At 39.1% G+C, this 12,921-nt stretch overlaps 1 protein-coding gene across 2 annotated transcripts in view; it reads left to right on the forward strand.

Moving 5' to 3' along the window:
• Nucleotides 1-12,921, forward strand: part of LOC145256404 (serine/threonine-protein phosphatase 2A regulatory subunit B'' subunit gamma-like) — a 78,915-nt gene that overhangs the window by 32,114 nt on the left and 33,880 nt on the right. For both annotated transcript variants that reach the window (XM_080115267.1, XM_080115266.1), the window contains exon 3: nucleotides 11,407-11,456. In XM_080115267.1, coding sequence (XP_079971393.1) covers nucleotides 11,407-11,456 — 50 coding nt within the window. The remainder of the gene's footprint in view (nucleotides 1-11,406; nucleotides 11,457-12,921) is intronic.

Raw genomic sequence — 12,921 nt, forward strand, 5'->3', positions numbered from 1 at the left:
TTAATTATGCATAATGAGAAAAATATATATTTAAAATTAATTATGCATAATGAGAAAAATATATATTTAAAATTAATTATGCATAATGAGAAAAATATATATTTAAAATTAATTATGCATAATGCGAAAAATATATATTTAAAATTAATTATGCATAATGAGAAAAATATATATTTAAAATTAATTATGCATAATGAGAAAAATATATATTTAAAATTAATTATGCATAATGCGAAAAATATATATTTAAAATTAATTATGCATAATGAGAAAAATATATATTTAAAATTAATTATGCATAATGAGAAAAATATATATTTAAAATTAATCATGCATAATGAGAAAAATATATATTTAAAATTAATTATGCATAATGAGAAAAATATATATTTAAAATTAATTATGCATAATGAGAAAAATATATATTTAAAATTAATTATGCATAATGAGAAAAATATATATTTAAAATTAATTATGCATAATGAGAAAAATATATATTTAAAATTAATTATGCATAATGAGAAAAATATATATTTAAAATTAATTATGCATAATGAGAAAAATATATATTTAAAATTAATTATGCATAATGCGAAAAATATATCCATTAAAAATTTTGAAATCAAGAAAAAAGTTTCTTCATCTTAAATATATTGCAATAAACAAGTCTGTTTAGTGTTCTCTGAATTAAAATAAAATAAAAAGTAAAAAAAAACAAAATCGCTTGATCATTATATAACTTACGCATCAATTGAACAAGAAATTTATTTAAAAAAAAGAGAAATAATAAGAGACGATGCATACAGATAATTTTATATATGTTTTTCTCACTATACGTACAGCATTCATATTATTTTGCGCATAAAATTGTTAACAGCGTAATCTTACAGAAAGGAAATTTTGGCATTATTTATTATTTTAATTTGTGCATCGTCGGATTTTGAGATTTAATTTTTTTTCTTGACATTGCATGTTTGATTCCATTGTGGAATTTGTGAACTGAGCCTTTTTTGTCCATGTGTCGCAGTTTCAAAATCACCACCTCCATTTTTTCCTTCTCTCTTCATCCCCCGCTGTTTCTCTTCACTAAAACAAAGGACACGATTGGCCAACATGAGCTACACGTATGAACATATCCAGGTTCAGTGAATTCATTCACCTTCTCTTTCTCTTTTCATCATCGATTTCGCTATCAACAAAACACTAATAAAACAGGCAATTGACATTTTTGTTTTTAGACAAAATTAATTTAAATGGAATCAACAAACTCAATCTGCTTTTGATTGCATAAATTTCATTCGAGAATTAATTAGTTTTTTTTTTGTCTTATTGGGAGTGACATCACTAACATCATGCTGGCCAAATGAATACAGCCAGCCTCGGCTCAACCAGATGAGTTTCGGCCAGGTGCCAGCCCTGGCCCGGGGAGTAGGAGGAGGTTCCTGAAGTGACGACTGACGCTACCAGTCACGTCGACCGAACCTACCTGCCAAAGGATTCCTAGCGACACCAGCCATCTCAGTAGCAGTTCAAACAGCTCTTAGCAGGACTAATAAGTTTTTTCACTAATGCGATTCACTACTGCTTGCCTTCTGAGACCCAGTAGCAGAAAACTTCACTCCCAGCATTTCCAGCTCACTCCAACGGCTTCCTGCTCATTCCCGCAGCCTTTCCAGCCTGCTCCAGCGCCTCCAGCTTCCTCCTGCAGCTTTCCTGCACCTCACTCCTCTGGTCTGCCACCTCGTTTGCACCTCGCACCTCTGGTCTGCTACTTTGCTCGCACCTTGTTCCTCCAGTCTGCAACCTTGCTCGACCCTGGCTCCATACCGACCGTCCGCTCCTTAACACTGATCCTCCATTCTCAGTGTCGTCCACTCCTTAACACTGATCCTCCGTTCTCAGTGTCGTCCGTTCCTTAACACTGATCCTCGGTTCTCGGTGTCGTCCGTTCCTTAACACTGATCCTCCGTTCTCGATGTCGTCCGTTCCTTAACACTGATCCTCGGTTCTCGGTGTCGTCCGTTCCTTAACACTGATCCTCGGTTCTCTGTGTCGTCCGTTCCTTAACACTGATCCTCGGTACTCGGTGTCGTCCGTTCCTTAACACTGATCCTCGATTCTCGGTGTCGTCCGTTCCTTAACACTGATCCTCGGTTCTCGGTGTCGTCCGTTCCTTAACACTGATCCTCGGTTCTCGGTGTCGTCCGTTCCTTAACACTGATCCTCGGTTCTCGGTGTCGTCCGTTCCTTAACACTGATCCTCGGTTCTCAGTGTCGTCCGTTCCTTAACACTGATCCTCGGTTCTCAGTGTCGTCCGTTCCTTAACACTAACCCCTGTGTGCTCAGTGTCCACCGTCTGTTCTGGATCGCCCTGACGTCCAGCCGATCGTTCCAGACCCAGCGAGTAACCCTGAACCATGCTACGTCTAGAGTACCTGTTCCAGACCTCCAGACCTTAGCCTTCAGTGACGTGTAACCTTCCAGGCAACCAGCATCCAGATCCTACGATTTTTTGCTTCCTTTGCAAATAAAAGGCGAACCCTCGTCTTTAACCAAACAACCTGTGTCTGTCATTCTTCTTTGCCTTTTTGCTGTTTACTTTTTGCCTGTGTCTACCTTGTTAATTGTTGGGTCGATTGTCTCCGGACGACTGGCTCCACAACACATGAATGAAATTGTAATTGTTGCTAATTTATCGTATAACAGATTTATTAGAATTATCTTTGGATTTACATTGATAATGGATTCCTCTACTGTTAATTTCCTTGTGAGAAGGCGTGATTTTTTTTAAAAGGTGATGTGGAGGCTATAGTAGAGTTTATTAAAACTTCTGATCTTTCAAAGAGTGAGTTTGCCTTACAGAAAGAAAAAAATTAATGAACTTTTAGATTCTATTAACATTGTTAATGAACAGATAATTAATAGGTATATCAGGGAAATGGACAACGATGTCATTTTTAGACAATAATTATTAAACCTTATTTCAGACCAATATAGTCGCCTTTTTAGGTAATATACCCCAGATAATTTGAATTTACGGGACTCCTATTACAATGTAGCTCCCAATTAAAATGTTGGCCAGCATGACGTTCACCTTGTTGTGCATTGCCTACCCCCCTCCCTCCCGATCACAGCACATGCAAATTCGCTCGTGTTTCTTCGCACGAATGGTCCTGAGGCTTCTCCATTTCATGTCAACTGTCTGCCAGGTCATATCATTTTTTTTTTTTTTTTTTTTTTTTTATTCAATTTTCACCCCAAACAAGGCACAGTGCCACTTTGAAGCAGGGGGCTACTATTAGGGAATTAATTTGCGGGGTCATTATGAAGGGAGAAGAGTAGAAAGATGTTTGTTAACATTACACTTGAACTTCTGCATATTATTGCAGTTGGGAAAGCAGAATCCCGGAAGGGAGTTCCAAAGACCCGCAGTTCTGGGGAAGAAACTATTGGAGTAAAAGGCTTTCTTGCACCTAGGGATCTCTACTGTAAAGGGATGAGACTTAGTAGCTTGTCGGGTTTGTCGGAGGTAGTTACGTCGGGGAGGTACAAGTGTTTGCAGTTCGTCAGAGCATTCACCATTAAAGTATTTGTAGAACAGGCAGAGGGATGCAACATCTCGTCGATGGGACAGAGGTTAAAGCCTAGATGACAGTTCAAGACCTATCAGGTTGGCGACTCTTTTTTGAACCCTGTCCAGGAGCGAGAGACAAGCAGCAGATGCACCAGCCCAGATGTGACAACAGTACTCCATACATGGGCGAATGGTTGTCTTATAGAGGTATAGGATACTGGCAGGCGTAAGTAGTTTTCTAGCACGGTAGAGGGAGCCAACCTTCCTTGCAGCATTTGAAGTTTCATCATATGCTCTGCAAAATAGGATAACATTTGTCCAGTGTTGCATGCCCTTCACATGGTATGGGACGCCATCGACAAAAACAACTTGCGAGTTGATCACCTATGTTACCATTCCTTCTTGGAACTTAGATGTGCATCGATAACAAAAGAACTTGACACTTACTGGGTCACCCAAATGGTACTAGTCTTTGCAAAGGCCTGTGATATGGACACTGGGTCAATATTCCTTATCTTAACCTTATATCTGTAGATCTCATTGGCAGGTGCAGTAAACTATGATGTATTGCTCTTGGACGCAACATATCAATATACTGCTGCTTGCACAGAGCACCTCTTTCTTGTTGCAATCCATTTAATCTTGCAATGACATCATTTTGTGATGCTATTGCAGACCAAAACCGCAGGTACACTCCTCAGCTGGTAGAAAACTCTGAATTCCCCACTAGTAATGCAGTGTCCTTGTCAGTAAGCAGTTTCTACAGTGGATAGTGCTCAATAAATATTGATTCGAGATGCTAAATATTTCCAGAGTCCTGCCACAACAATGTCCATGAAATAATAAAATGTGTTGGACTGCAATTGGTGACCGTAGGAAGTGTTTCACATTGTAGGGGGTTATATTCATACCCAATGTTTGCCAATTAGCTTTTATCGCTAATCTTTTTGCCCAATGATTGGAGCTGGATCAGTTGTCTGACATTCTTAAGATACTCTAATAATGGCTTACATTCTTAAGATACTCTAATAATGGCTGACATTCTTAAGATACTCTAATAATGGCTGACTGCACATCTGCTTTGATAGTTATCGGGCGAATGCACTGGGCAAAATACCCTGTATGTTGGATGAGTGGATGTCGACTGTGCTTATATACTTTTATGATCTCACTACTTGTCATTTCATCACTTCTCATGACACAGGGCAGAGATACAGGCTCAGTTGCAGATTTCATCCTCTCCAGCCACTTTTGTGGTACCTGGGTCATGGGATCCACTAAGTTCTGGCTTGACAGGATCAGAGCAACATTCATGGACAGTGCATACTCTTACTCTTCTACCAGTGATTTTATTTTTTCCAATCATCACCATTCACCAAAGCAACATTTTACTGTTAGTCTTTGTGCATATTCTAGTCTTTCCAGTGAGTATCGCTAGTCAGTGATACACACTTAACGAGTCTGTTTTTAAGTACATGACTTTGCACTTCCATTGTAATGCCAGATTGATGCCCTTTAGTACTGCATCAACTTTAGTCAAGTTAATGTGCTGGACGTCGTTTGTGGATCAGAGCTAACATGCATTTTTGAGCACAACATTGTGTTTCAAGAGCACACCAGTCTCCAGAGAACTTGATATTCTGTCCATGCATTGATATTCTGTCCATGCATTGATATTCTGTCCATGCACACAACATAAACCCTGCTTCACTCTGGGTATTGTTTCTCGGACCATTTGTCAAAGTGAGGCATCCTTAATGGTGTTGTTCCATCCTAGGGTGACAGCATCGGCCCTTTCTTAAACTGTTGCTACTCAGAGCCACCCACACACTGGCAAATGCCTGATTAGTTTTCCTGCACAGGGAGAAAATGTCACAACGTGTCACAATCTCTGAGACGTCCAGAATCATACTTCACATTTACATCACAAAGTGCCACGCTCCCTCCAGATTTCTAATCCAAGCACTCATGCACCATCTTTAAGCAACTTTGGATCCTTGCTTTCCAGCCCAAACTAAAGAAAATGCTGCTTCACTCCCTCCACAGGTACCACACTGTTGATATGTATGTCGAACAGCCACATCCTTGGACGGAGAAGTCTGCATAATAGATTGGGTTACATTAAACCCAAATCTCATCCTAATCAGGCAATATCTCTGCCCTTTCACCACCACATTTTAGAATGACCATAAAGTGCACATGCATCTGAAGGTAGGCTTTTCCCAAGTTCAACACACGTTGGATTCTTTCCTATGCCAGTCTCTCAGTTTTGTTTCTTTCCAATGGAAAGTATTGCTTCTTTTACTTTAATAGTATATTCACATTGAATTACTTTTTTCTGATTTAATTTGGTTTCTTACATTTTTTTGTTCGCCCCATTTTATTTTGTAAATTGTTAGGTGAAAGTAAACATTATAATTTCGAAAGCTATTATGATAATGTGGAGGTGTTAAGACACACCTCCACATTATCATAATAGCTTTCGAAATCATAAAGATTTTAGGAATGTGCTCCTATAATAATCCGTTGATATAGGAAACTAATCAAGAATTATTTATTACTTTTTTAATGTTCTTTTTTTCACATGTTTTTTTAAGTGGTTAAGCTGTACTTAATTTTGATTTTTTTTTTTTTAGGCTCGGAAGCTGCATACGATTGTCAAAATTTATACTTTTGGATAATTTTCAAATTATTTGGATTCTTAGCAGTACTTGTGTTCAGTACATTGTTGGATGAGAGTATAAAATAGTAGCGTATCTTGCCTTTGATAAGATTTCATGGGGGGGGGGTGAGTTTATCTTTTTTTTTTTTTTTTTTAAGGGGTTTATGATTTGCGAGTTAACTTTTTATTAGTAGTTGTGTTCATTATATTGTTAGATGAAAGTACAGGATTTCTAATTAGGCACCCATCCATCCTGTGTTAAGAATGGGTTTTTAAATAATGACAATTATTTTATCATGATCCTTGCCTCCCCACAAAATCAAATTTTAACACAAAGTCGGTTCTTAATGTGGAATACATCCAGCTGCTCCGAAAAGGGAAAACTCTGAGTTGGAACAAAAAATAATTGATTTAGTATAGAACGATTTTTGCCTCATAACTCAGAGACACAATAGACTAAGTGTAGCACCAAAACAGATACTACTCTTTGTTCCTAGAAAAATGAATGTTCCTGATGTATAGCACAAGGAAAACACAAATACATTAGTTTCAGCATTTTTCAATATTGCTCCATTAATATTTCATATTTCCATTATGTGTGCTGGTTAGAGGATTCAGAGAATTATTTTCATACGTGATGCTTCCCCTCATATTTCATTTAATAAAATTGGAAAAGTATTACACGCCCTCAGAATTTTGCCATTATCTATGCTGAAGTAATATTTATTTTATCTGTTAATAAACAATGCTGATAAGCAGCTTCAGAAAATATGTAGAAAATGATGACATCAGCAATTCATTCGCAAACATTGGAAATCCCTATTGATCATTTAATACAAAAAAAACATTTTCATTGATTTACAAGACTCAAATAATAATCAGCATGGAAATAAGTCAATAATTATATTCTGGGGTATTTATATGTACGTGTCAACACAAATTAATTTTAAACATATATTCATTAAAAAAGAATACTTAATATTTTTTATTTAGATGTTTTTTTTAAATAACCAAAACAGGAGCCTGCTAATATACTGTTTACATCTATGCATTTCTGAGCATATATAACGTTTGCAGATGCTGCCTGTAGATCTCTTATGATTCTCCTGATAGCGTTGGTAATGTTCTCTTTTAGTTGATCTAGATTGTGATTATTATTTGCATAAACGTTTTGTTTTAAAGTCCCCCAAAGATAAAAATCATATGATGACATGTCCGGGGAATATGGTGGCTATAATCCTTTGCTTATTGTTTATGTACTGAACTCGTGTCAGTGAGCTGTGAGACGTGTGGCATGTAGCACCATCTTGTTGGAAAAAGAATTGCATTTTGTCTTGTGGTGTCAGTTGGCCGTTAAGAGAAAGATTAAAGAGATCGGGCTACTTTAAAGTGAGCCACCCTGTATAAATTTTTTTGGTGTGTGTGTATATATCTCATGACTCTACAACTGAGTCTCTCAAGCAACCAGATGGCCACGGCTGTGAGTGCCTATGCTCCAATTTTGGACTCACAGGATGAGGAAAAGGAGACCTTTTATGCAACCTTTGATCAGGTGCTATCAAACATCTCAAACGAAGATCAGATCCTTCTACTTGGGGACTTCAATTCCAGGGTTGGTAGGGATCTCAACCTCTGGAAAGGCACTCTGAGCAGGGAGGGTGTGGGGAATGTCAATACCAACAGACTCTTCCTACTGTCTAAATGTGCAGAACATGAGCTTGTGATCACAAACATTTTATTCCGTCAGAGGAACTGACACAAAACCTTTTGGATGCATCCCCAATCAAAGCGCTGGCATCTCATCGACTATGTGATGGGCCTGAGATCGCAGAGATGTCAGCATCACCAAGGTCATGATCAGTGTGGACGAATCCTGGACTGACCACAGCCTCATCTGCTGTAGCATGAACATCAAGCGGAGGAGACGGACACAATGGAAACAGCTCCACCCCAGATTCAACATCAACAGCCTGGGAGACACAAACAGAGTGCAACAATTTCAAAACACCCTGCATGAAAGGTTCCTTGAAGAATATCCAGAGGGTGTGGAGGAACACTGGAAAGCCCTTATGACCATACTTGAGACCAGCAAAGACACCATTGGCTATAAAACCAGGAAATATCAAGACTGGTTCGATGACAATGACATCGAAATACAACATCTTATTGATACCAAGAGAAAAGCCTTCTGTACGTGGCAAAATGACATCAACTGTATAGCCAAAAAGAAGGCCCAGTCCAGGGCAAAGGCACTTGTCCAGACTATAGTAAGAGAGTTGAAGACCAAATGGTGAATGGAGAAGGCCCTGGAAATCCAGAGGCTTGCTGACTCAGGAGTCACAAAGAGTTTCTTTAATGCTACTAAAGCTGTGTATGGGCCCAGCTATCGGGGCCTACACCCTCTCTGATCCAAGGACGGGCAAGCTTTGCTAAAAGACAGTGTGGGCATCAGTTGCAGATGGCAAGAAGACTTTCATGAGCTCCTAAATCGAAACGCCACAGTTGTGCTGGAAGTTATCAACCAGATCCCTCAGCGTTTTACCATGGAACACCTGGGTGATCCCCCCTCCCCCTCCAACTGAAAGGAAGATCCAGGATGCCATCAGGAAACTGAGCAACAACAAAGCCTCTGGTTCAGATGGGATTCCTGGAGAAATCCTCAAGCAAGGCGAATCAAAACTCTATTGCCACATCCATAGCGTCCTGAGTAAAATATGGGATAAGGAGGAAATACCAGCAGAACTCGGGGATGCTTTGATCATCACAATCTTCAAGAGGGGAGATAAAGCGGACTGTGGCAACTACAGAGGTATCTCCCTCCTGTCCACAACAGGCAAAGTACTAACCCGTATATTGTCTGACCGGTTGCTGCCACTGTCAGAAAACATCCTACTAGAGTCGCAGTGTGGCTTTCGTCCTGCCAGAGGAACCTTTGATATGATTTTTACAGCTCGTCAACTGCAGGAGAAATGTCATGAGCAATGCCTTCCACTGTATATGGCGTTCATTGACCTCACAAAGTCTTTCGACTGTGAACATGACAGCCCTCTCGTGTATCCTCTCCAAGATTGGATGTCCAGACAAGTACCTAAAAATCTTGAGACTTCTTCATGACTACATGATGGCAGTTATGGTTGGCAATGGTGACTTGGAAACATCTCCCTTCAAAGTTGACACTAGTGTCAAGCAGGGCTGCATCATTGCCCCAACCCTATTCGCCATTTACATCTCCACGATCCTTCACCTTACTAGCCAGAACCTACCTGAGGGAATCAAACTCCTGTACAGGACAGATGGTGGACTCTTTAACATTAGCAGGTTTAGGGCAAAAAGCAAGGTCCTCACATCATCCATCATAGAGCTTCAATACGCAGATGACCATGTGCTGGTTGCTCACTCAGAAACGGACCTCCAGAACATCTTGGATGCCTTTGGGAGAGCCTACCAGCTCCTGGGACTCAACCATAACATCAAAAAGATCCAGATCCTACATAAACCAGCTGCCCACAATCTCTGTGGAAGGCAACACCTTAGAAAATGTGGATCAATTTGCCTACCTAGGAAGTCTTCTCTCCACAAGATGTATCATCAACACAGAGATTCACCACTGCATCAGATGTGCCAGTACAGCCTTTGCCAGGCGATGGAAACAGGTATTTGAGAATCGGGACATACAGAGCTGGGGCCAACTGTTTGTCTATAAAGCAGTTGTCTTGCTCACTCTTCTCTATGGGGCCGACAGCTGGACCACCTAAAGCAGACATCTGAAGGCCCTGGAGCAGTATCACCAGCGTTGTCTCCGCAAGATTGTCAGGATTAGATGGAAGGATTGACGAACAAACATAAGTGTTCTGAAGGATCAACATACCTTCCATCATCCGACACCCGCTGCGATGGATGGGCCATGTTATGCGCATGCCTGACAACCGCCTTCCAAAACAAATGCTCTATGATCAGATAAAAGAGGGAAAGCAGTCCTAAGGAGGACAGAAAAAGAGATATAAGGACAACATAAAGACCCACCTGAGACAGTGTCACTTCAGCCTCTCCAGTTGGGAGGATGCGGCTCTTCAGAAGGGCATGTGGCGCAAGATAGTCCATGAAGGCACACTTCATTCAGAAAAGGACCTCCACAGAGCCGAAGGAAGCAGAGAAAGGAGAGATCTACTACCAACACAGGTCCTTCCGCCTCTTCCACTACTCAGACGACCACTCACACATGCCTCCACTGCAATAAAGTCTGTGGGTCAATGATCGGCCTCCACAGCCATCTGAGGACCCACAAATAACCACACCTAATCTCGTCAACGGGAGAACAATCATACTCGTTATGAGTGATTGCTGATGATTTTATATATATATATATATATATATATATATATATATATATATATATATATAAAATGGTTGCTTAGTAAGTGCTACTAGTATTCTGTACTACCCACTGCATATTTCTAGATCGGGATTGATTATTCATATTATTTGGATTCTTCAGAGTATTGTTTTCATCTTGAGAAGATCAGAAGTTACATCGAGAAGATGTGAAAATAACACTCAAGATGAGAACAGTAATTTAATGGCTTCAAATAATACAAATACCTGCTGTCCTGCAGCTGTAGAAGATTGCTGATCATCTTGAGTTACTCCTTGCAAGTAAATGTTTCTGTTGCATTATGTGAACTCTCAAGCAGGTACTCTAAGTATCCACTTCTGTCTCTTGTTGAATCTGATGACAGGTTTGGACTGCACAGTCATACGAGGGCTCATTGGTAGTGGAGTCAGACACGATGGATAAGCAAGAAAGGATATAAAATAAAGAGTCAAATTCTCAAAAATTCAGACACCAATTTCCAAACTGAACAAAATCAGAACAGCAGACTTTTGTACATATAAACGGTTCAAAATCTTTTTAGATAGAGCTTTATAACATTAATGAAAAAAAAAAATAATTTGAACATTTTACTGCAATTGCATGGTTCTGTCATGTTTGTCAATCATCGTAAGTATCAGATGTTGTATAGCCTTGTTCAGCAATACTTTGTATACTTCTGATGAATTGGATAACAGTGAAACTGTAGTAATGTCTTTCAATGAATCAAATACATTTTTATTCTTATATATATATATTTGTGTGTGTTTAACGTTTCAATGTTTCTGTTTTACTTTTAGCTTCCATCTGAGGATGAAATCCTTTTACAAAAAGTCCGTGAAGAAGCAAGGTAAATGATTTGTATATTTCTCCAAAATGCAAATGACTTTTCTTTAATCAGTACATTGTGTTAGTTAATTGTTTGTTGGATGCTCCAATTGTGAATATCAAATGATTTTGATCTGGACTGACACATGCAACCATGTATGGCAGTGTGTGCATGTTAACAACTTACAAGACATGATTACACTGGTAATATTCATTCTATGAACCAATTTCTCTGTTCTGATAAGTTGTTGAATAAATTCCCCCCCCCCCCCCATCCAGGTTTGCCATGAAGGACAGTGGCACCTTCCTCGGGTCTTCTGTATGCCACCACCAACTGCACTACTTTACTGTTTCAACATGTGAGCTTGTGGTAGAAAAAGTATCAAAAGATGCCAAAGTTTATTGATACATAACTATATTTTATTTTTTTTACAACAACCAAAAGTAAAAAGTTAATAAAAATTCAGAAATGAAGAAAGTGTTGTTTTGCGTGGAGCTTGTGCATACGCTTGTGATATTTTGTGTATTTTTAGGTTTAGTAATCGATATTTTGTGTATTTTTAGGTTTAGTAATCGATAACTGGCTTGGTAGTCAAAGTTAGATTTAATTTGCCCATAATGAGCTTGTGTAGTAGTGTTGTGACTGACAAGGGTCTGCACTTGGGTTATCACTTTTGTAGCCAATACTAGAAGGTGCTCAAGCTTCCAAACTGACTCTTTCTGATTGGTTGAAATCCAGTTTTGATAAGCAATTGAAATGCGTCAATTCTATCAAAATACTTAATCAGTATAAAGTGTTCCAACCAAAAAATTTCTACTGATGTTATGATTAAGCAAGCCAAACTTTTGTATATTACTCATGAAGATTATGCCTCAGGATTGTCTGGTCAGCATGTAGTCATCCTTGTTGGTTGCAGATATTTGCTAGACATGAAAGCTTGCCGCTTATTAAGAGCAGCAAGAAAGAATTGGCAGGGATCACATAAAGGAATGGTACAGAAGCAGATTTATCATTAATTTTTGGTTCTGCACCTGACACACCTGACACATCTTTGCCTGTCATATGCAAAAGCACACATGACCACAGGACAATGGATTCTGATGCTGATTCTTCCTGGAGTTTCACCAGAGCCTGGTTAGCTGGGTTGCGGTCTTAATGCCATTTAGTGCTAAATTTGTATGCAATGGTTAGTCCTTCCAGAAATCAGTTCCAGAAGACATAGCTTTGACTCTACCACATTCCCACCATGCTTACCACAATGAGGATGGGTTGAACCTGGGAGGTGGGGATTGCTGTTGGAATAGGGTCTCACAATAAATCGGAGCTTCTTTCTCAATTCTCTTTTTTTAACAATGATGAACGAATCACTGTTCCTGACAACACTTAACAATAATAATACTCAAGAAACTGCAACCCAAAATAGCTTTTATTCTTAAAGGAGAAATGTTTGCTTTGGAAGATTTTGTTGATCTACCCAGTATTTAAA

The sequence above is a fragment of the Euprymna scolopes genome, chromosome 32 (genome assembly GCF_053919585.1).
Source record: "Euprymna scolopes isolate OS-2025 chromosome 32, ASM5391958v1, whole genome shotgun sequence".
Taxonomy (NCBI): Eukaryota; Metazoa; Mollusca; class Cephalopoda; order Sepiida; family Sepiolidae; genus Euprymna; species Euprymna scolopes.